At 41.5% G+C, this 25522-nt stretch overlaps 1 protein-coding gene across 3 annotated transcripts in view; it reads left to right on the plus strand.

The window, feature by feature from the left end:
- Window positions 1–5546: 5546 nt before the first annotated feature.
- Window positions 5547–25522, plus strand: part of LOC135539426 (kinesin light chain 1-like) — a 33254-nt gene continuing 13278 nt past the window's right edge. Inside the window, exons 1-9 of one of the 3 annotated variants that reach the window (XM_064965306.1) lie at window positions 5547–5853; window positions 16747–17022; window positions 17830–18060; window positions 19265–19343; window positions 19724–19952; window positions 20193–20280; window positions 20881–20982; window positions 22860–23033; window positions 23516–23615. In XM_064965306.1, the coding sequence (XP_064821378.1) occupies window positions 16774–17022; window positions 17830–18060; window positions 19265–19343; window positions 19724–19952; window positions 20193–20280; window positions 20881–20982; window positions 22860–23033; window positions 23516–23615 (1252 nt within the window). In that variant the 5' untranslated portion in view covers window positions 5547–5853; window positions 16747–16773. The remainder of the gene's footprint in view (window positions 5854–16746; window positions 17023–17829; window positions 18061–19264; window positions 19344–19723; window positions 19953–20192; window positions 20281–20880; window positions 20983–22859; window positions 23034–23515; window positions 23616–25522) is intronic. The other 2 variants (XM_064965307.1, XM_064965308.1) reach the window with 2 other exon arrangements.

Raw genomic sequence — 25522 nt, forward strand, 5'->3', positions numbered from 1 at the left:
TGATTTATACTACCAGTCAAGAGTTTGGACACACCTACTCATTCAAGGGTTTTTCTTTATTTTTACTATTTTCTACATTGTAGAATAATAGTGAAGACATCAAAACTATTAAATAACACATATGGAATCATGTAGTAACCAAAAAAGTGGTCAATAATTTTGGTTTCTTCAAAGTAGCCACCCTTTGCCTTGATGTCAGACAGCTTTGCACACGCTTGGCATTCTCTCAACCAGCTTCATGGAATGCATTTCAATGAACAGGTGTGCCTTGATAGAAGTTAATTTGTGGAATTTATTTCCTTCTCAATGCATTGGAGCCTATCGGTTGTGTTGTGAAAAGGTAGGGGTGGTATACAGAAGATGGGCCTATTTGGTAAAAGACCAATTCAATATTATGGAAAGAACAGCTCAAATAAGCAGATAGAAATAATAGTCCATCCTTACTTTAAGACATGAAGGTCAGTCAATGTGGAACATTTCAAGACCTTTGAAAGTTTCTGCTAGTGCAGTTGCAAAAACCATCAAGCGCTATGATGAATCTGGCACTCATGAGGACCTCCACAGGAGAGGAAGAACCAGAGTTACCTCTGCTGCAGTTACCAGCCTCAGAAATTGCAGCCCAAATAAATGCTTCACTGAGTTCAAGTAACAGACACATCTCAACATCAACTGTTCAGAGGAGACCGCACGAATCAGGCCTTTGTGGTCGAATTGTTGCAAAGAAACCACTACTAAAGGACAACAATAAGAATAATAGCCTTGCTTGGGCCAAGAAACATGAGCAATGGACATTAGACCAGTGGAAATCTGTCCTTTGGTCTGATGAGTCCAAATTTGAGATTTTTGGTTCAAACTGTGTCTTTGTGAGACGCAGAGTAGGTAAATGGATGATCTCCGCGCGTGTGGTTCCCACTGTGAAGCATGGAGGAGGAGGTGTGATGGTGTGGGAGTGCTTTGCTGGTGACACTGTCAGTGATTTATTTAGAATTCAAGGCACACTTAACCAGCATGGCTACCACAGCATTCTGCAGTGGTACGCCATCCCATCTGGTTTGCGCTTAGTGGGACTATCATTTGTTTTTCAACAGGACAATGACCTAACACAGCTCCAGGCTGTGTAAGGGCTATTTGACCAAGGAGAGCGATGGAGTGCTGCATCAGATGACCTGGCCTCCACAATCACCCGACCTCAACCCAATTGAGATGGTTTGGGATAAGTTGGACCGCAGTGAAGGAAAAGCAGCAGACAAGTGCTCAGCATATGTGAGAAGTCCTTCAAGTCTGTTGGAAAAGCATTCCAGGTGAAACTGTTTGAGAGAATGCCAAGAGTGTGCAAAGCTGTCATCAAGGCAATCGGTGACTACTTTGAAGAATCTAAAATATGAAAGATGTTTCCACTTCCCAATAACGGCACTTACAGTTGACTCTAAGAGGGAGTCACAGCTCTTCAGTAAGGCCATTCTACTGCCAATGTTTGGAGAATGCATGGCCATGTGCTCAATTTTATACACCTGTCAAAAATCTGTCTTTCTGCCCCTGGTGTGGGAGTGCTTTGCTGGTGACACTGTCAGTGATTTATTTAGAATTCAAGGCACACTTAACCAGCATGGCTACCACAACATTCTGCAGTGGTACGCCATCCCATCTGGTTTGCACTTAGTGGGACTATCATTTGTTTTTCAACAGGACAATGACCTAACACAGCTCCAGGCTGTGTAAGGGCTATTTGACCAAGGAGAGCGATGGAGTGCTGCATCAGATGACCTGGCCTCCACAATCACCCGACCTCAACCCAATTGAGATGGTTTGGGATAAGTTGGACCGCAGTGAAGGAAAAGCAGCAGACAAGTGCTCAGCATATGTGGGAAGTCCTTCAAGTCTGTTGGAAAAGCATTCCAGGTGAAACTGTTTGAGAGAATGCCAAGAGTGTGCAAAGCTGTCATCAAGGCAATCGGTGACTACTTTGAAGAATCTAAAATATGAAAGATGTTTCCACTTCCCAATAACGGCACTTACAGTTGACTCTAAGAGGGAGTCACAGCTCTTCAGTAAGGCCATTCTACTGCCAATGTTTGGAGAATGCATGGCCATGTGCTCAATTTTATACACCTGTCAAAAATCTGTCTTTCTGCCCCTGAGCCAGGCAGTTAACCCACTGTTTCCCAGGCGCTGACGATGTGGATGTCCATTAAGGCACCCCCCGCACCTCTCTAATTCTGAGGGGTTGAGTTAAATGCGGAAGACACATTTCAGTTGAATGCATTGTTGTACAACTGACTAGGTATCCCTCTTTCCCTTTCCTTCTGAGCGTGGCATTTGAACCAGTATCAATGATTCATTGCCATGACTCACCATTGCCAGAATGGTTGGAAAATGTCAGCTTGAAGAGCCATTATATCAGACCAGTTGTTTATAAAAGTATCTTTAGCCTTGGTGCTTCACATCGAGGAGACAAAGGGGAGAGGGTGGTTAGCGACTCAGCAGGCCTTTTCATTCAATCTCCGTAACTGGTTGTCTAGGATGTTCAAAACAACATTTGTCTTGTGCTGGAAAACACCGGAAGAACGTTGCTTTTAATTCACTGCTTTTGATAGAATGGGGACATACTAACTTTAATCCTAACTTTAAATGTGTGTGTAAATTGTACTTTCAAAGGAGAGTTCAGAGAAATTATATGAAATTATATGCGTGGATCTCAAGTCAGCATGTGTCCATTATAGTCTAAAGACCTTCAGTGTATCTAAGCAAGAAGAATTATGTGAGCATCAATGCATTATTTTTAGTTGATATTGTGAACAAATAGGCCTACCTATATTCACATAAAGTAAATCAACCATTTAGCCACAGTTCGGCGGGAACGTTATGGGAAAGTGTAAGTGAGAGGAACCAGACACTAAAGGCTGAGCCTATGTCTGGTCCAGAGCAAGACTTCATGGCATGCATGTGTGACCTCGGCCCAGTGTCTGTTCTGGCTTGTATGGCTCCCTGGGCGAACCCCCAGGAATGAAAACATTACTGGTTGATTACTTTTTTCAAATCCAATGTATTTTCCACGTTGATTCCACGTCACAAATTGCAACTTTGATTCAACCAGTGTGTGCCCAGACTTCAAGAATCGTTCATCCTCGTTGTCAGAAACATCCTCTCCCTGTTGATCCTCTATAGCCTCCTCCCCTGGACTTCTTCCTTTTTGCAGGTCTATCTGCCTCAGGTCTCACAGGTGTTGTGTTGTTAGTAGTAGCTCAGGACAGACGTGACCGAACAATTCAAAAATGGGAATCTGCTGTTTCATTTGGTGGTGTGGTTACTAAATTGGTTGACAATCAAATAGCTCCATTTAAGATATTGAGGACTGTATTTACATATAGATGGTGGAAAGGCTGCTGCAGGTGCTGGCTGGTGAGTGATGGGTTGCTTGTTGAGGTTGGGGTGATTGTCACAGGAGAACCAGGTTCGTCAGGTCATCTGTGATATTTCTGTTTGGAAATATAACCTTTAAGGTCCAATCATTTGAAAAATGTAGTAAGGTTGAACAGTGTGTAATCCACGGCACATTTTAGAAGGTGCGTGTTCGAGCTGCGTGTCCACAGTAGCGATCCACTGATGGCGATAGGGGGCGATGAAAAAACAGAATCCATTCATTTTCATCCGAGGGAAGTGAAGAGGGCGGGGGACCGTTGGGCAATGCGAGCACGGGCGAGGGAACGTGAAAATGGCGGGATTCTCTGCAATATTGAGCCATGATTGACTAACCGACCTTACTGGTTTGGGTGTTGATTTTTTACCTTTCTCTAACTAAGTCAGATAAGAACGGCCTAGGAACAGTGGTTTAACTGCCTTGTTGGCTCAGGGATTCGATCTAGCAACCATTTCGGTTACTAGCCCAACGCTCAAACCACTAGGATAACTGCCACCCCAAACAAATGCATTGACCGGTTGATAGCTAGCATGCTGTCGGTTTGCTAGCAACCACATTCCTGGCGAAGCTAGAGTGGTATGACAAATTATCGCTGAAAGTGATTCCCATCTGTCAGAGCTATGTAGCGATATGACAATGGGACACTGGACTATCACGTCTCCAGGCTGCGTTTCAAATTTTAAAAAGATACACCCTCATCCACCTACCCCCGCCAAACAATTGTAAGCACCTCAGCCCTTGTTTTTTATTGAGTTTGTGAGTGTACAATTATGTTCACTTTGGGCCTGAAACGCCACATAAATTCAATTTGCGATGATTGTACATCCGCTAAGAAAAGTCCACCGAAACTTAAAACCTCAATGTCAATATTGATAAGTCAACATACAAGTGTAAGTAAAAACGAATGTAAAAAGGTTAGAAATTGTGCTACTAATGCACAAACACACAAACACTTTTAGAAATTGTAGAAATAAAACATTTAAATTCTTCAGAAGTTCCAGCTAGGCAGGCTAATGTTAGTTAGCTAATTCATTTGCAAGCTATCATACAGTAGTCGTATATTAATAATTATATAGTTAATATAAGTAGACATGCAATCATAATTGACTGAAGAGCATATAAAGCACCCACAAGCTACCGGTGGCTGAAATCAACGTCATCGCGGGAATGAATGAGTGACGAATTTCCAGGCAAGGGCGATCCATTTAAAAATCATTCCTTCTTTCCTCGCCCTGCAATCACGTAATTTGAGGGCTGGGGGGATAGGGTGTGTCTTTTATGTGTTTGGAATGAAGCCTGGGTATGTGGGCTCTGAATTGCGTTTATGCCTTGTTCATGACAACTTGAATTTGCTTGCGTTTTTTGCGTAGAGCTTCCTATTGGTCATATATTGATCATATCAAAATGGGAAACTCTGACCTCATCTTTCCACAACGAGTTTACAAGTCTCAAATTTCCGAGTTCCAAGTTGTCTTGAACTCGGTATTAACGTTGTTCGTCGAGTGATGTGTGGTTTACCCCGCAACTCTTTTGCCGCGTTCAAATGAGTTTCCGTGTTCCTAATTGTCTTCGTATCATATGAATAAATGCATCACACAATGATTTACTAGAAACTATTGATCTCTTTCCTTCTTGAGGACCGTTTGTTTAATACATTTCCTTTAAAGATTTTTTTTATTATTAGCTAGTCGTGGCTAATGTTAGCTAAATAGTTTAGTGGATGTTCAAGGAAAACTGAACAATGGATTAGTTTCTCCCATAGACTACTTTCAGGGTAACGAACCATCTAACATTAAGTTGTGAAATATTGAACTTTTTTCTTTACCATATTCGAACATCTGGATTTTTGTTCTTTTTTTGTTTGGTTAGAACTATTTAATTATATATATATATATATTGGATAACTAGGTTATTAATCAAATCAACACATTTCATGTATTTGCTATGTAGACCAGTTGAAGGCAAGAATCCATTCAAATTAATAAAATTAATGGGGGATTTATTTATCTATATGACCAATGATGTATCTATGGGAATGATGTATTTGGATTTGTTACTCATATACACAGCCTCTGTGCAGCCACGCCCAAAAAAATCCAATACAATGACGACGTCATTCAAAAATATTCGCTGTGGATGCTGGGAGATCAATATCCATGGAAGACATTTTGGATTTAAAATAAGCTCCGTTGGCAACACATCATTATCATTGCGGTCGCCCTGATATTTATTTAGAATGTACCGTCAAAGAGTTTGTTTGTCAGTTGTGCGCAATGAAATGGCGTCGTTCTTGTAAAACAAAATCACGCATTTTTCCCGAACCAAATCGCCGTGCTCATCTGCGAATTCTGTTGGGATAGGTTTCTTGCTGTTGCATGTACATCAAGAAGGCTCCTATAGTTCCTTGCTGTCCTACGAGGAATTAACCAATTTAGGTATGTAACCACATACATATAACAGCATCTGTGTTTTTGTCTTGGCTCACAGAATTCAACACTTTGCATAAGAAAGACACATCAGAGAGGCAGTGTGTTTGTTTTTGCCTTATTGACTACACAGCCTAACTACAGACAGTAAGTAGCCTATTGATAACAGTTCTTGTAAAGGCTTATTTTATTTATACTGAAAAAAATAAGCCTAACATTGAACAATTTCACTGCGTTTACAGTTCATATATGGAAATCAGTCAATTTAAATAAATACATTAGGCCCTAATCTATGGATTTCGCATGACTGAGAAGGGGCGCATCCCATTGATTGATGCACGAAAGCCCCCGCCGTCTTCATGCTATTGTCTATAGATACACGGCAAGGCGTGGTGTAACGTTACCACGCCCCCGAGAATGATACAGCCGTAGGCTACTCCTGTTACTCCCATTTAATTATTAACCAAGGTTTGGCGGCATCCTAAACAAACTGCTGACGCTTTTTGTCGTTTCAATAAACGTTTTCAGCAGCCTCAAGTGTCGTTCGTTATTATTAGCATACTTGTCGATCACAACAAATGATTTGCATTAACATTATTCTGCCACTAATTTGTTTGCTGAATGCTAAGACTAACAGTAAAGCTATCGCGGTATACTTAAGTCACTGTTTGTTTACCCATAGCTGGAGAGGCAACCCTATCAAATGTCCCAATGTAGACAATTGTGATATCCACACCTACTTGGTGGAATCTCCAGTTTTGCATATACCTGTGTCCTAGCTAACTAGCTACCATTGTCACCCCCGCCTCTTCTTTGGGGTTTATCGCCAGTTGGCGTGTTCGACGTTATGGTGCATTACCGCCACCTACTGTACTGGAGCGCCCCCGCTTTGCGCCTGTGTACCGGAGTCCTAGCATAAAAATTAACCAATAGAAGAGTAAAGGGGGCCGCAATTGCACCCATCTAGTGCGACCAGGAGTTTAATTTTGGGAGAACTGTGCGCCTATGAAAACAAATCTCCCAGATAATAATTATTGTAATGATAAGGCTTCGCTGTATCGTTGTTTTCAAGTGCCCTAGAGCAGCGTTTCCCAAACTCAGTCCTGGGGACCCCAAGGTGTTTACGTTTATTTTTTTGCCCAGGCACTACACAGCTGATTCAAATAATGAATTCTTGATGAGGAGTTCATTATTTGAATCAGCTATTTAGTGCTAGGGCATAAAACAAAAGGTAAACCCATGGAGTCCCGAGGACTGAGTTTGGGGAAACACTGCCCTAGAGAGACGAGGGAGTGCAGACTCATTAGCGCCATGGTTTCACCATTACTGCAGCGAAAAAGCCTTGCTTGTAGTCCAACTAGGTCTTTCTTGTAGTATATCGACAGTAGAGATCGGCATGGCCAATTAATTAGGGCCGATTTCAAGTTTTCATAACAATCGGTAATTGGCCTTTTTGGGAGCCGATTACATTGCAATCGACAAGGAAACTGCGTGGCAGGCTGATCACCTGTTATTAACGCGAGTGCAGCATCAAAAGGACCTTGTGGCTGCAAGGAGCCAAGGTAAGTTGCTAGCTTGCATTAAACGTATCTTATAAAAAACAATCAATCTTTACATAATCACTAGTTAACTACACATGGTTGATGATATTACTAGGTTAACTAGCTTGTCCTGCGATGCATATAATCAATGCGGTGGCTGTTAATTTATTGAATCACAGCCTAATTCAACTTCGCCAAAAGGGTGTTTTTTTTCGGGCAATGCAATCTTTGCACAAATGTACCTAACCATAAACATTAAGGCCTTTCTTAAAATCAATACACAGAAGCATGTATTTTTTTTAAACCTGCATATTAAGTTAAAATACATTCATGTTAGCAGGAAATACTAACTAGGGAAATTGTGTCACTTCACTTGCATTCAGTGCAAGCAGAGTCAGGGTATATGCAACAGTTTGGGCCGCCTGGCTTGTTGCAAACTGTGAACTGATTTGCCAGAATTTTACATAATTATGACATAACATTGAAGGTTGTGCAATGTAACAGCAATATTTAAACTTCGGGTTGACACCATTCCGATTAAATACAGAACGGTTCCGTATTTCACTGAAATAAATGTTTTGTTGTCTAAATTATAGTTTCCGGATTTGACCATATTAATCACCAAAGGCTTGTATTTCTGTGTTTATTATAATTAAGTCTATGATTTGATAGAGCAGTCTGACTGAGCGTTGGTAGGCAGCAGCAGGCTCGTAAGCATTCATTTAAACTGCATTTGCCAGCAATGCTTGAGTCACAGCGCTGTTTGACTTCAAGCCTATCAACTCCCTAGATTAGGCTGGCAATACTAAAGTGCCTATAAAAACATCCAACAGTCAAAGGTATTTGAAATACAAATGGTATAGAGAGAAATAGTCGACGCTTCATAATTCCTATAACTACAACCTAAAACTTCTTAACTGGGAATATTGAAGACCTGGGAATATTGAACCACCAGCTTTAATATGTTCTCATGTTCTGAGCAAGGAATGTAAACGTTAGCTTTTTTACATGGCACATATTGCTCTTTTACTTTCTTCTCCAAAACAGTTTTTGTGTTATTTAAACCAAATGAGCATGTTTCATTATTTATTTGAAACTAAAAAGATTTCATTTATGTATTATATTAAGTTAAAATAAGTGTTCATTGCGATTAATCAGTATCTGCTTTTTTTGTTGCTCCAATATCGGTATTGGCGTTGAAAAATCGTAGTCGGTCAAACTCTAATCGACGGGACAACATTTTACATTAATAAACCATATCGTGAGATGTTCTAAAACTACTCGCTTGTCGACGATGATAACCATTTCTTTCTTCAGTCATGTTACCTCACTGGCTAACAACCTTACCAGTATATCCAAACATTTGGGGGCGCAAAGAAAGGAAAAGGGATAGCTTCTTCAGCATATCAATGATCATTGCAATGAATGAATGACAGATCTCTTGCGTGTCCTCATCAGAAACCTGTCGGTTTCTTTTCAATGTAATGCATCTCAATAGGAAAATAGTGCTTTAACACAATGTAGAAACCTAATATTCCACAAATGACTTTGTACTTTCAATGACAGGTATTCTTACCCAGCTTTTATAATAAAGTCATGTATTTACAGAGTTCTATATTAGTTTCTAGGGCTCAACGTGTGCTTCAAAAGTAGCTAGAATTTAAATTGGGAGCACCATTGCCACAAATGAAAAATGTTAATTTAGAGCCCTGCCCCCAGACGTTTTTTCCTAATAACAGACATCAAACGGTTTGAGCAGAGATGCTTGTCCAGTCCACTTGGCTGTTTATTTCATAGAGTGGAGAAGTAAAGTGACCTTTGGACTGCAGACATCTCATAACAACGGCAGTCCGATATGTAACTGGATCTTAAAGAGTGAGATAAAAGAATGAAATTGGTCCCCTAGTTACAGTTTTACCAGACAGGTGCTCAAGTGCACACACCCAGAAGACATACAGTACTGTATGAAAGCTTTTGTTCCTCTGTAATTATTTTCATAGTAGTTTGCAGTGAAGTTTCCTTTCAACGTGCTCTGTCAAATAAATGTATGCCCTGGTGGTGAAACCTCAAAGCAGGCTAACACAAATGGTAATAGGCCTATAATTGACCCTCGTGATACCTTCTGAAATCACGTTGGGCTGTTGTCTCTGTCAGTCAAAAATGTACATACAAAGAGGCCCACAAAATACTATTTTATTTATTTAATCCTTATTTAACTAGGCAAGTCAGTTAAGAACAAACCTGGACAACACTGGGCCAATTGTACACCGCCCTATGGGACTCCCAATCATGGCTGGTTGTGATTCAGCCTGGATTCGAACCAGGGTGTCTAGTGACATCTCAAGCACTGATGCAATGCCCTTGAGCAAGGCAGTTAACCCACTATTCCCCGGGCGCTGACGACTTACATGACCTCTATTCAGAGGGGTTGAGTTAAATGTGGAAGACACATTTCAGTTGTACAATTGACGAGGTATCCCTCTTTCCCGTTCCTTCTGCCTCACTGAAAGAGGCAGCGTGGCATTTGAACCAGCATCAATGATTCATTGCCATGACTCACCATTGCCAGAATGGTTGGAAAATGTCAGCTTGAAGAGCCATTATATCAGACCAGCTGTTTATAAAAGTATCTTTAGCCTTGGTGCTTCACATCGAGGAGACAAAGGGGAGAGGGTGGTTAGCGACTCAGCAGGGCTTTTCATTCAATCTCCGTAACTGGTTGTCTAGGATGTTCAAAACAACATTTGTCTTGTGCTGGAAAACATCGTAAGAACATTGAACATGACTTACTGGGTTTGATAGAATGGAGATCTACGGGCCCTATCCTAACTTTAAATATGCGTGTGTAAATTGGACTTTCAAAAGGATAGTTCTGAGAAATTTGAAGTTATATGCGTGGATCTCAAGTCAGCATGTGTCCATTATAGTCTAGAGGTCGACCGATTTCTGATTTTTCAACTCCGATTATTGGAGGACCAAAAAAGGCGATACCAATTAATCGGCCGATTTTAAAAATAAATAACATAATAATATGTTTTTAATTAAAAGTATTTGTAATAATGACAATTACAACAATGCTGAATGAACACTGATTTTAACTTAATGGAATACATCAATAAAATCAATTTAGCCTCAAGTAGATAATGAAACATATTCAATTTGGTTTAAATAATGCAAAACAGGTTTGGGAAGGTAGTAAAAGTGCAATATGTTCTATGTAAGAAAGCTAATGTTAACATTCCTTGCTTAGAACATGAGAACATATAAAAGCTGGTAGTTCCTTTTAACATGAGTCTTCAATATTCCCAGGTAAGAAGTTTTAGGTTGTAGTTATTATAGGACTATTTCCCTCTACCATTTGAATTTCATTAACCTTTGACTATTGGATGTTCTTGTAGGCACTTTAGTATTGCCAGTGTAACAGTATAGCTTACTCGCTCCTCCCTGGGCTCGAACCAGCAACACAACGACAATTAGTGCGTGCTCACTAGCTAGCCATTTCGGTTACACGAGCCTCATCTCGGGAGTTGATAGGCTTGAAGTCATAAACAGCGCAATGCTTGACGCACAACAAAGAGCTGCTGGCAAAACACACGAAAGTGCTGTTTGAATGAATGTTTACGCGACCGCGTCTGCCTACCACCGCTCAGTCAGATACTTAGATACTTGTATGCTCAGTCAGATTATATGCAATGCAGGACACGCTAGATAATATCAACCATGTGTAGTTAACTAGTGATTATGATTGTTTTTTATAAGATAAGTTTAATGCTAGCTAGCAACTTACCTTGGCTTACTGCATTTGCGTAACAGGCAGTCTCCTTGTGGAGTGCAATGAGAGAGAGGCAGGTCGTTATTGTGTTGGACTTGTTAACTGTAAGGTTGCAAGACTGGATCCCCCGAGCTGACAAGGTGAAAATCTATCGTTCTGCCCCTGAACAAGGCAGTTAACCCATCGTTCCTAGGCCGTCATTGAAAATAAGAATGTGTTCTTAACTGACTTGCTTAGTTAAGGTATAAAAAAAATCGGTGCCCAACAATACCGATTTACAATTGTTATGAAAACTTGAAATCGGCCCTAATTAATCGGCCATTCCGATTAATCGGTCGACCTCTAGTCTAAAGGCCTTCGGTGTATCTAAGCAAGAAGAGTTCTGTGAGCATCAATGCATTATTTTATTGTGTACAAATAGGCCTACCTATATGCACATACAGTAAATCAACCATTTAGCCACAGTTAGATGGAAAGTGTAGTCTTACTAATAAACTGGTTCCCTGAGAGGAACCAGACACTAAATGCTGATCCAAGCCTTTTAGGTCTGGTCCAGAGCAAGACTTCATAGCATGCATGTGTGACCTAGGCCTGTATGCATGTGGTAGTTTTAGCACCACTGTTGGGTAGCTTATGTTATAGAATGTGTTCATTGCACGGTAGGCCGTCATTGTAAATAAAAATGTGTTCTTAACTGACTTGACTAGTTAAATAAATACACATATTCATTTCAACTTGTGAGAGGCTATGTTATTGATTGTTGACGTTGAATGAGTTAATGGATATATTAGAAGGTTGCGGATGCATTTGTTCAAGACAAACTGTCAATCTTAGTTACTTTCTGTAAAATGTCTACTTGTAAATGTCAATACATCCTTAATAGAAGTAGTGAGCAAAGTCAGATTCTTCAGAAGATAAAGTGGCTTAGCTGATCCACCTTCAGTATAAACAAGTGTCTTCCTGTTTCGCTATACTCAAATCAAATTTTATTCGTCACATACACATGGTTAGCAGATGTAATTGCGAGTGTAGGAAAATGCTTGTGCTTTTAGTTCCGACAGTGCAGCAATATCTAAAATGTAATCTAACAATTCCACAATAACTACCTGGAAATCTAAATAAAGGAATGGAATAAGAATATATGGATGAGCAATGACAGAGCGTCATAGGCAAGATGGTTTAAAATACCATTTATACATATGAGATGATTAATGCAAGATATGGAAACCTTATTTAAGGTGACTAGTAATTCATTTATTCAAGTGGCAAATGATTTCAAATCTGTATGTATGCAGCAGCCTCTGTGTTAGTGATGGCTATTTAACTGTCTGATGGCCTTGAGATTGAAGCTCTTTTTCAGTCTCGGTCCCAGCTTTGATGCACCTGTACTGACCCCGCCTTCTGGATGATAGTGGGGTGAACCGGCAGGGGCTTGGGTGGTTGTTGTCACAGGAAGGCCAAAAAGATCATCTAGGACATCGGGTGTTGTAAGTGTCCTGGAGGGCAGGTAGTTTGCCCTCGGTGTTGCTTGTACAGACCGCACCACTCTCTGGAGAGCCTTGCGGTTGTGGGAGGTGCCGTTACCGTACCAGGCGGTGATGCAACCCAGCAGGATGCTGTATGGATGGTCCATTTCAGTTTGCCTGTGATATGCACATCGAGGAACATAACTTTCCACCTTCTCCACTGCTGTCCCGTTGATATGGATAGGGGGGTGCTCCCTCTGCTGTTTCCTGAAGTCCACAATCATCTCCTTTGTTTTGTTGTGAGGGGTTGTTTTGCTGACACCACACTCCCAGTGCTCTCACCACCTCCCTGTAGGCTGTGTCGTCGTTGCTAATCAAGCCTACTAATGTTGTCTGCAAACGTGATGATTGAGTTTGCGGCATGCATGGCGGCAGGGAAGCCTAGTGGTTAGAGCGTTGGACTAGTAACCGGAAGGTTGCGAGTTCAAACCCCCGAGCTGACAAGGTACAAATCTGTCGTTATTCCCCTGAACAGGCAGTTAAGTTCCCAGGCCGTCATTGAAAATAAGAATTTGTTCTTAACTGACTTGCCTGGTTAAATAAAGGTAAAATTAAAATAAATAATAAAATGGCCACGCAGTCATGGGTGTACAGGGAGTACAGGAGGGGGCTGAGCATGCATCCTTGTGGGGCCCCAGTGTTGAGGATCTGGAGATGTTGTTTCCTACCTTCACCACCTGGGGTCGGCCCGTCAGGACGTCCAGAACCCAATTGCACAGGGTGGGGTTGAGCTTGGAGGGTACTATGTTGTTGAATGCTGAGCTGTAGTCAACGAACAGCATTCTTACGTAGGTATTCCTCTTGTCCAGATGGGATAGGACAGTGTTATGGCGATTTGCGTCATCTGTGAACCTATTGGAGCAGTAAGCAAAGTGAAGTGGGTCTAGGGTGACAGGTAAGGTGGAGGTGATATGAAACTTGATTATCCTCTCAAAGCACTTCATGATGACAGAAGTGAGTGCCACGGGGCGATAGTCATTTAGTTCAGTTACCTTTGCCTTCTTGTGTACTGGGAAAATGGTGGCCTTCTTGAAGCATGTGGGGACAGCATACTAGGAATGGTGAGAGATTGAATGTGTCGGTAAATACACCAGCCACCTGGTCTGTGCATGCTATGAGGATGCGGCTAGGGATGGCAGTCTAGTGAAGGTTAACACTTTCAAATGTCTTACTCACGTCGGCCATGGAGAGGGTGGGGCCCACAGTCCTCGGTAGCGGGCAGCGTCGATGGCTCTGTATTATCCTCAAAGCGGGCAAGGACGGTGTTTAGTTTGTCTAGAAGCAAGACGTCGGTGTCTGTGACATGACTGGTTTTCTTTTTGTAGTCTGTGATTGTCTGTAGACCCAACTCGTGTTTATGGAAGCTCAAAATGTAAACGAGGCTACAACAATATTTCACCACTTTGCAAAGAAGGCTTTTGCGATTTATGATGATGACAGTGTATACCAAGTAATTTCAGGTATTTTTAAGTTGTATTCTTTTTTTGATTGACATCCCCAGTAGGTTTCCAGCCGTCCCTACATATCATCTCCCCAACCAAAGCCACCTGTGCCTCCTTCCCACATGTCCCTAAATCAGAAACATCAGTCTGCAATCCCTCCTATCCACTGGTAACCGGCAGAGACCAGAGGCAGGAGAAGACAAAGCACTCCCATAAGTCATCAGCAGCTAAAAGATAGCTCACCAATGGGCCCTATAATTCCATCTGGACGTGATGGGATTGTAGAGGAATGGCTTTATGCTACCAAAGAGACTGGATGACACGAGACAGGGCATGGAGATGGAGACAGCGTCTGAATTAGCCACACTGTTCTCATGCAATTTTAATGTCACCCGTGGTGGTGGTCTATTATGCAGAGGAAGTGAGGAGGAGGGCAATTTTTATATTTCAGCTTCCTTCTCCTTTAAATGGCAGTGTGTCCCGGTCACCATTGTCATATTTGCTAGAAGCTTTTGTTTGTGGTCTATACCATGTCAAATCAGGAACTTTATTCAACGTCATTAATTGATAACTCCACAGTAGAGAATTATGAGCAATTGTTAATTAATTAGTTGTATTTCAATTAATTCCTCTGAATTGACTGAAAGGGAATACAATGTAGGCTAGTATTTTCTGTTGAGGGAACCCAATATCCCTTATTCATGTGAGCTAACATCATAATTGTTTTTCTGCATTGTGCCTTTTTCTTCTTCTGAGTGCACCTTGGGACGTTGTGTAAATAATTAAGAGAGAGCTCATTTCAAGCTTCCTTTTAGCCCACAGCTAACTTATATACCTCAATGAATAATTAGACCTACTTGTTCTACTAGCCCACATCTTAAACTATTGTAGCTGAACAGTACTTGACCCTGTGAAGTCTAATCACTGCTGTATGCTTGGTTCGCATGTGTGGCATTATTTCTGTACTATACTACTTTGCTTTACCATGCAAATAAATCTATAGTGTTTTTGATACCAGATCTCATTACCTTTTGGATGTATGGACTAACTGCGTTATGGTATTGAAAACGTTCTTGTCTATGCTTGCTCAAAGCCCCCCCCCCCCCCCACGCTGTTGACTATGCCTCGAGGTTAATATGAAATGGAATTTCCTACAGATGCCCATTGAGAAGTTTTAATAGTGGCTTTGTAGCCACTTTCATTAAATATGACTCATGCTCCTATAAAGGCGCCATTACTCTTTGAAATTGGACCTCTGTAATTGTCATGCCAAGTTTCAACATTGATGACCGCCTATGCGCTACCATTTGCACTAGTTGTTATTTACCCTGTGTTCAATGTAGTCTAGAGTCTAGATATCCATTCAGTTTGTTTCCAGATTACATTTAGCCGAATCCCGTTCTTAAAACCAATTCTGTATTTTTCTGAATCTATAGACTTTGGCTGTATCGTCAACCTATTTTTAGAACTTGCTGAAAAGAATGGATTGAGGCTCAATGCCGTGTGTGTTTTCAATATGAAAAGAATGTCATGCAAGCTAGTAGCCTACTGTACTACTCTGTCAAACTGCGTGTGTGTGCACGCTTGCGTTCGCTCTGTGCATCCAGGTGAAATGATATGTAGGCACACTGCGGGACTAGTTCTCATTTTATGATTGGCTCTTGGTGCTCTATTTCTGTCAGTCTGTTTCCATGGCTCTAAACAGACTTTGTAATGGGATATTTAAATGAAAAATCACCAAGATTATCTGCCTGTTTTGGAATAATAATAATAATACGAGTGACCAGAGCGGAATTTTTCCACAATGGAAATGCACATTCAGCCGGCGACAACAGTTTCCTCATATTTATCTCCAAGCTCTTTGATGATGAACTCAGGGCTAAATGCTCGAGGGTTGGCCTAATTTTCTGCTGCTATGCCCACGCCAAGCATAATCATGTGACTGTCTTGTGAAGGCAGGGGGAGCGAAGTGTTTTATTCCTCTGGCTTTGTCGATTCCAGGGAGTGTAGAGATTGTGGGCTAGATTGGACTCCTACCCTGTCATTTTGTATCCCAAGGCTTCCATTTTCTTGTACATCTCTATCCAGTTTAATTCAAAACTTGTAGCGTGGATTGTAAACGGAGCAACCTCAATTAATTAATGTTTGCTTGAGCTGTGCTTTTTTTTCTGCTAATAATGACAGTGGAAGTCTCAAGATGTTGGAATCTTGTAGAACTTCGGTATATCAACTATGCATGGCACAGTCAAAATAGTAGCTATCTATAGCCTATAGAATATTTATGTTTTGTAAATAGTTAACAGGAGCATCACTCTGACTTGTCTTGGAGCATTACTAAACCTCCTGTTGTCAAGCTTTCTGTGTAGCGCCTAACAAGACCAGACAATTGAGCTGTGTATTCCCCCCACTTGACCCGAGAGCAGTTTCCCAAATTGAGGTTAGTAGCGGCTAGTCCCTTCTATGTCACTAAAAAACAACTTGTGAAAAGAAGTAGGCTTTTGTTTTGCTCTGATGGGTCCAAATAAAATCCCCAAAAGTGAGGTTATGGCATTTAAAAGGAACCACTGCCCCAAGAGTGACCTAACATCCCCCTTCATTTTCTTCCACTTCCCTCCACTAAGTGTATTAGGTCCTAGGTCCACTAGGCAATGTCAATCATGGTGTACCCCAGGGAAGACCGTCTGGAGAAGCTGTCCCAGGAGGAGATCATCTCCAGTACCAAGCTGGTGATCCAGGGCCTGGAGGCGCTGAAGAGCGAGCACAACTCCATCTTGCACAGCCTGCTGGAGACCATCCGCTGCCTGAAGAAGGACGAGGAGGCCAACCTGGTGCACGAGAAGTCCAGCCTGCTGCGCAAGTCAGTGGAGATGATCGAGCTGGGGCTGGGCGAGGCGCAGGTAAGGGTTGAGGGTCCAAGGGTAATGGGAAGAGACTTGGGGTGGTTATAGCACGGTTTCTCAATCCATTCTTGGGGGGGATCCCCATGAGTTAACGTTAACAGGAGTTAATGTTGCATGCGTCAGTTTCAAGTTTTGAAGTTAACTTGTCTTTCTCTGGTTTATGTAGGCTGCCTGTCTCTGGCCACATGAATCCACCGCTGCCACAAATTGTGACCTTCATTATTAATCAATCAATCAATTGGATTTATAAAGATGTCAAGTGCTTATACAGAAACACAGCCTAAAACCACAAAGAACAAGCACTGCAGATGTAGAAGGAAAACCTCCCTCGAAAGGCAGGAACCTAAGAAGAAACCTAGAGGAACTAGGCTCTGAGGGTTGGCCAGTCCTCTTCTGACTGTGCCGGGTGGAGATTACAAGAGTACATGGCCATTAAGGCCAGATCGTTCTTCAAGATGTTCAAACGTTCATAGATGACCAGCAGGGTCAAATAATAATCAGAGGGGCAACAGGTCAGCACCTCAGGAGTAAATGTCAGCTGGCTTTTCATAGCCAAGCATTCAGAGGCTGAGACAGCAGGTGCGGGAGAGGGTGAGAGAGAGGTGGTCTAGGACAAGGTAGTACACCCTGTGAACAGGTCAGAGTTCCATAGCCACAGGCAGAACATCAGAAACTGGATCAGAAGCATAACCAGGGAGACGGGTAGAGCCAGGTGTCACCAGGTCGTTCTGAGGCATGGTCCTAGGGCTGAATCGCATACATAATTAATTGATCCCTCTACATGTATGCACCTTTCTCTCTCAGGTGATGATGGCCCTGTCTGCCCACCTGAACGCTGTGGAGTCGGAGAAGCAGAAGCTGCGTGCCCAGGTACGTCGACTGTGCCAAGAGAACCAGTGGCTGCGGGATGAGCTGGCGGGCACCCAGCAAAAGCTGCAGAAGAGCGAGCAGAGTGTGGCCCAGCTGGAAGAGGAGAAGAAGCATCTGGAGTTCATGAATCAGCTGAAGAAGTACGACGAGGATGTGTCCCCTACTGTGAGTTGTTATGCACTCTCAAACACCCATACTTAGATGCACAACACAATCACTTGCACGCAAGCACAAACGCACTGCTGCCAAATTAGTTCATGAAGTATGAAGAGAACACATTTCTTTCTCTGAGGTAATACACACACAAACTCCCTGATCATAAACAATTGAACCAGCTCCAGAGCTGTAATCCTCATGCAAGTAATCAGGCATTGCATAAGCCTTGGCTGATGAAGTTGCTTCTGGGGGGGTTGCAACTGGGACCTGTCGATAATACTTGACCTCTTCTCTACTGCCTATATAGTCTACATTCTCTATTCTCAACCAGGATTTGGATCTCTCCATTTATGTGCAAGATAATTTTTAGAGCGGATTGATGGCTAGGGAATTCTCCCTGCGAGATGAAATGAGAGCTGAAAGCACGTCCTTTGTAAAACCTAGCAGCCTATTAGTTAACTAGACAGACGAGTGCCATATTCTGTCATAAGAGCCATTTCACTCCTCTCGTAATCTTCTTTATTCTTCCCTCTTTTTCTCCCTTTCCATGAGCAATGCAGGCTGACAAGGTGAATGAATGGGTCTCACTCACCATCTTTAATATATATATATATATATAATAATAATAATTCATTTACCCTTTATTTAACTAGGCAAGTTGGTTAAGAACAAATTCTTATTTACAATGACGCCCCAACCATTATGAACTGATTAAAGTGTGTGTTGGGCGGAAGTCATCTGTCCCTTGGCTGCTGTTATATTGACGAGAGCTCGTTAATATGTACCAAATGTAGTCTAGACTGGAATTTAGCACTGTTCAAATGATGTCGGTTGTTGAATATTTATAGTTCTTGTACGTGTCTGGGAATGCAAGGACAGAGGGTATGAATGTGGAAGAGGTGGGGTGGACTGTTTCTAGTTCAGCCCGAAGGGAACCGTGATGAGGTGCATGAGTCTCTTTGAGCACCCTGCTGTCTGTCAAACATTGACTCTAAATTCGATGGAAACTTCTTGTGGCCATCTGGGTTTTAAAGGCACAATGTAACTTTAATTTCTCGTCAAAAGCGCTACCCTGGCTGTTTGTAAACTGTGGGGTAGGTCTTGGCAAATGTAACTGCCACTGAGTATATAATTAGAATTCCACTCCTTAAACCAAACCAGATGTCCTGAAAAGGGATGAAATTGGCAATAAGCAACATTGTTTTTTTTCCAGGAGGAGAAAGATGGAGAGCCTCCTAAAGATACACTGGACGACCTCTTCCCCAATGATGAGGAGGAAAACAGTCAAGGAAGTAAGCGGTCCGTCTACTACAACCATATCCTGCGTCGTCATACAGTATCGGATTAGTATAGATTCTTTCATATTCATATCTTTGGTGCATAACGTCAAACAACAACCTGTTGCGTCATCTTGTTTTTTATTTATTTAAGGTCTCATATTTGAAATGGAGTTGCTCTAATATTGAGCTGAGGACACTCAAATCCAATAATTTTATTAGCACAGAACTGGCATTTTATTGGTCTTCAAATCTTTATATTTTATTGATTGAGAATTCCAAATCCATATTATACGAACGTAAAACTGCGGAAACTGCCAAAACCTGTGAACAAACCGCATATGTGAACAACTGTGAACAAACCGCATATGCCCCTGCCCCGTCCTCTCCTTCAGTGCCGCACCAGCATAACAGCGCAGCGGTGGCCGCAGCCCAGCAGGGTGGCTATGAAATCCCGGCTCGCCTGAGGACCCTCCACAACCTGGTTATCCAGTATGCCTCCCAGGGCCGCTACGAGGTGGCCGTGCCCCTCTGCAAACAGGCCCTGGAGGACCTGGAGAAGACATCTGGACACGACCACCCTGACGTGGCCACCATGCTCAACATCCTGGCCCTGGTCTACAGGTGTGTATGTGTGGTTGAGTGTGTCTTTGTGTCGTAGCCCACCATATTAACCCTTCTCCTGCTGGAGCCGTGTTATCACACTTATGTGCTGCTGTCCTTTGTCATTATACTGTAACACCTCTGTAACCACACATTTTCACCACCAATACCACTTATCTACACACTGCTTCACTCTTCTGTACAGAGTGTATTCAGGATCTTTTTTTTTAGACTTATGTATTTCCCTTTGCTTTTTTTCAGGGACCAGAACAAATACAAGGAGGCGGCTCACCTGCTCAACGACGCACTGTCTATCCGGGAGAAAACCCTTGGGAAAGACCACCCTGCGGTGAGCCAGTCTACCGGATGGAGCAATCTCTTTTCTCACTAGACAAAAGGGACTTTTCTGCAATTTTGTTGTTGTTAATCTTAGGTTGGATATTAAGATTTGCTAGGACATGGGTTGGAGTTGGTCAGGTTGAAACCGTTGTTAGCGGCTCCAAGGGCTGGTTAATCCTAAAGCATGTGGGCCATTAATACATTACAGGAATGTACTATTTATCACGTTCCTAATGGCAAATCTGGTTGTGTCAGCACTTGGACAGGCATCTAGCCAGAGAGATGTTAGTTAATATGCATTCATACACATCCACATCACAGGCTCCTGGAAAGTACATGGGCATGATGGGAATGCAAAAGGTCCTCAGTCACTGTAGTGTAAAGTGCTCCCAAAGGTGAAATGTCCATTATCACAAATTGTATAACTATTGTCAATTTATATTAATGTCATAATGTAGTGGTGTTAAGAGGTCTAAGATTATAAATTTTGTAGTTGCACTTTTTGGAGCACTAAAACAGTACAGGCTCCCTTGTTTGACTCACCTCACTGCAGACACAGAGAAGCTACATAACATGATGAAAGCTGCTCACTAATCCTTCTGTTTCTCAGGTGGCTGCGACACTGAACAATCTGGCAGTGCTGTATGGAAAGAGGGGGAAGTACAAGGAAGCTGAGCCCCTTTGCAAGAGGGCTCTGGAGATCAGAGAGAAGGTGGGTCCAGTGCAGACATACTTGGTACAATGATACAATGTCAGTTCATTTGTACTGTGCTACATTCAATAGGCAATATTACCCATGAATGTACTCAACAATTGCAAATGTCACAATCTGGAATTGAAAAGTAACTCTAAATAGGTGGTGCTAATAACCGAAGTTCATCACCAGCTCATTAATCATTTTTAACTTGGCGAGACGTTGATATGAGGTCCTATTATATTTTTTTGTAGCTTTGATGATAGCGGAGGTTCTTTAATAAATGATGCCGTCACTCTGTCCCATAACAGTTCTAATGGTTTCATGGCAGCCATAACACATCAATGTTTTATCATATATACAGTACCAGTCAAAAGTTTGGGCACACCTATTCATTCCATTCCTCATTTTTCTTTATTTTTACTATTTTCTACATTGTAAAATAATAGTGAGGACATCAAAACTATGAAATAACACATGGAATCATATAATAACCAAAAAAGTGTTAAACAATTCAAATTATATTTTAGATTCTTCAAAGTAGCCACCTTTTGCCTTGATCACAGCTTTGCACACTCATTCTCTCAAAGAGCTTCATGAGGAATGCTTTTCCAACAGTCTTGAAGGAGTTCCCACATATGCTGAGCACTTGTTGGCTGCTTTTTCTTCACTCTGCAGTCCAACGCATCCCAACCATCTCAATTGGGTTGAGGTTGGGTGATTGTGGAGGCCATGTCATTTGATGCAGCACTCATCACGCTCCTTGGTTAAATAACCCTTACACAGCCTGGAGGTGTGTTTAGGATCATAATCCTGTTTAAAAACAAATGATAGTCCCACTAAGCGCAAACCAGATGGGATGACGTATCGCTGCAGAATGCTGTGGTAGCCTTGCTAGTTAAGTGTGCCTTGAATTCTAAATAAATCAGTGTCACCAGCAAAGCACCATCACACCACCTCCATGGTTCACGGTGGGAACCGCACATGTGGAGATCCTCCGTTCACCTACTCTGCGTCTCACAAAGACACAGCGGTTGGAACCAAAAATCTCAAATTTGGCCTCATCAGACCAAAGGACAAACTTACACCGGTCTAATGTCCTCGTGTTTCTTGGCCCAAGCAAGTCTCTTCTTATTGGTGGCCTTTAGTGGTTTCTTTGCAGCAATTCGATCATGAAGGCCTGATTCACGCAGTCTCCTCTAAACAGTTGCTGTTCAGATGTCTGTTATTTGGGCTGCAATCTGAGCTACAATTAACTCTAAGGAACTTAACTTCTGCAGCAGAGGTAACTTCCGGGTCTTCCTTTTCTATGGCAATTCTTAAAATGTTCTGCATTGACTGGCCATGTCTTGAAGTAATGATGGACTGTCTTTCTCTTTGCTTATTTGAGCTGTTCTTGCCATAATATGGACTTGGTCTTTTACCAACTAGGGCTGTCTTCTGTATACCACCCCTACCTTGTCACAACATAACTGATTGGCTCAAATGCATTAAGAAGGAAATAAATTCCACAAATTAACTTTTAACAAGGCATACCTGTTAATTGAAATGCATTCCAGGTGACCACCTAATGAAGCTGGTTGAGAGAATGCTGTGAGTGTGCAAAGCTGTCATTAAGGCAAAGGGTGGCTACTTTGAATAATCTAAAATATATTTTGATTTAACACCATTTGGTTACTACATGATTCCATATGTGTTAGTTAATAGTTTTGATGTCTTCACTGTTATTCTGCATTGTGTAAAATAAAGAAAAATCCTAGAATGAGTAGGTGTCAACTTTTGACTGAGACTTTATACAATAAGTCTTTCAGAATGAGTTGCTATCTCTAGAAATGTTCCAATGATTATTTGGCTGCTCCTCAACTCGTGTTGGTTGATGCCTCCCTCCCATATAGGTGCTGGGCAAGGACCATCCTGATGTGGCCAAGCAGTTGAACAACCTGGCCCTGCTGTGCCAGAATCAGGGCAAGTACGAGGAGGTGGAGTACTACTACTGCCGTGCCCTGGAGATCTACGAGCGCCGGCTGGGCTCTGACGACCCCAACGTGGCCAAGACCAAGAACAACCTGGTGAGGGGGCTGCCTGGCTTGACTGCCGTGCTTGTCTGCTGGTTTTATCTTTCCTCTGACACTAATTGCACAAATCAGACAGTGGTTTCAAGTTAAGAACAAAAACCAGCAGACACTAAGGCCATACGACACCGGTGTCAAACTAGTTCCACGGGGGGGTGAACTGAACTGAACTGACTCTCGACACCTGATTGTCTAGGGCTTAATACAAATATTTAAAAGACACTAGGCTTTCCATGGAATGAATTTGACACCCCTGTCCTATGAGAACCAAAGTTGCTCATCCATGCTCTTTGATCCTGTTATGTTATTTTTTATTTATATTGGTATTAGACTAAACAAGATGGTGCAAGGATGAGAATGAACTTTGTTTTCCTTTTAAAGATCAAAAACCGTGATGTTTGCATCTGGTTCAGTGATTTGCTTTGTGCGTACTTGTAGTTCAAAGGTGAAATGTCTGAACCTTTTCTCCCGTCTCCCAGGCTTCATGTTACTTGAAGCAGGGGAAGTACAAGGAGGCGGAAATCCTTTACAAAGAGATCCTCACCCAAGCTCACGAGAAGGAATTTGGATCTGTGGATGGTGAGCAAACTAGTCCAAAACTCGAAAGGGCCACAACAAACACTTGGGGATAGTAGTCACTTTGCCTCCTTATTTGCAAACTTTTTTTTCAGAATGTTCTTCATCTACACAAAGTTACAGTACGATCTAGTGTTGCTTTCACATGAAATGGCTGTTCAGTCAATCGACATCAACGTGAGTCCATTTACATAAATCCTTATGTGAATTCAAAGTCTTAGGTTTCTAGAAGGAACAATAGAGCACCTGACTGTACTGACCATAGACGTACAATAAGTCTGTGGTTCTGACATTTTAGAACACCGTTCTTTCACTCACAGCTAGTTTGCCAGCAGACAATGCTAACGGTGATTTGTCACATTTTGCCATCAATTGTTAGCATGGGTTATTATGACACCCAGTTAATGACAATGAAGTGCAGCGGTTCATTGCTAATGAGAACATAGTCAACATTCGACTTGAAGTACAGAATGGCGCAGGCTAGAGCAGACTGATTTTAAGAGCTGTTCAAGAAATACTTCATGTTTTCATTTCTATATTATAAAGAAAGCAAGTGGTTACTAAGAGTATAGAGTATATGAAAGGATTGTTTAGTATATTTAAAATAAATTTAGATGTAAAGATTTTGAATATATTTTTTAAGGGCTAACTAAACAATTATTTTTTTGGTTAAATTACCCCATTGGAAGAAGAGAATTTGACTTCTTCCCATATTGAATGTATTGGAAACTTTTTCCGTTTTTCTAGCATTTGCAAGCTGTACCTGATATGCAGATGAATGATAGTTTTCATTTGCGGTGTTACGGATGATCGAAGTGCCATAAAAGTTCTTCTTGAACTTTCTCTCTAAATGCCATATTATTGTAGGATAATCACTGGGCGTGTGCATATGATACACAGCAATGAAGGTAAGTGGAAACATTGGTGGGGTTGTTCCCAGAGTGAAATATGCACATATCTAAAACGAGAACAAAATCCAACTTGGTTTACATAGGTGTTTCTTATTATATTGCTCTCCATTTAATTATTTATTACCATTTGCGATACAAATATATTTAAGTCTCGGTTTTATGTGTCTTCATGCATGAGGGCATGGAATTGTCTAGACTTTGTTAGTTTCGTGTTTGTTTTTTTGTTTTTTTGTCTTGTGTAAAATTCGATACTTTGTTATACTTTATATAATAGTGGCATTGTATTTTTTGGCGTTTTTCTTTGGTTCTTCTGTCATGAAGTCGTCTCTTATTTCAAACCTTTCTTTGGAAATCCCTTCTTGAAGTAGTGTGACACAATGCATTCGTAACACTGTTATAGGATCACATGTATTTTTTTATACATAACATACATTACTAGCATAATACTTATGTCGCTGTTATCATACTGTAAAAATAAAAATGGATAAGAATGTCTTCATTATGGTAGTGTTTTTCAGGCTTAACATGCCAGGATATTTCAAGTAAGCTCCACATGTATTCTTCTTTACTGTACTTTCATTGTTTTTCACAGTCACATGTTATGTTGAGTTTATTGAATGTTTTTGACATTGACAATATTCTGTTCATTTTATTTTGACATTTTTATGAAATCAATTAAATATGCATTTATTTTTTTATCCATAATGAAATTAAAAGCTTTCATCAAAGGTATCTCTCAAGATGTAACATGCGAAATGATGGGTTGACTTTGATTTGAGGTTTTAGTATTTTTACACAAGTGTCTTTCATGCCAACTTTATTTTCACGCATTTCTTTTTCCATATTCTCAATAAATTTGAGGCAGAATTGTGACCTTGTCTCTCTCTTGAGTTTCTTACCATGCCAATATAATGCACGGTTAATTAACAAATAGGTCTCAATTGATTCTGTGAGGGGGTGGGGATGAATTTGAGGGATTATCAGAACTCTGGTCTCAGG

Source organism: Oncorhynchus masou, chromosome 5, assembly GCF_036934945.1.
Source record: "Oncorhynchus masou masou isolate Uvic2021 chromosome 5, UVic_Omas_1.1, whole genome shotgun sequence".
NCBI classification, from domain to species: Eukaryota; Metazoa; Chordata; class Actinopteri; order Salmoniformes; family Salmonidae; genus Oncorhynchus; species Oncorhynchus masou.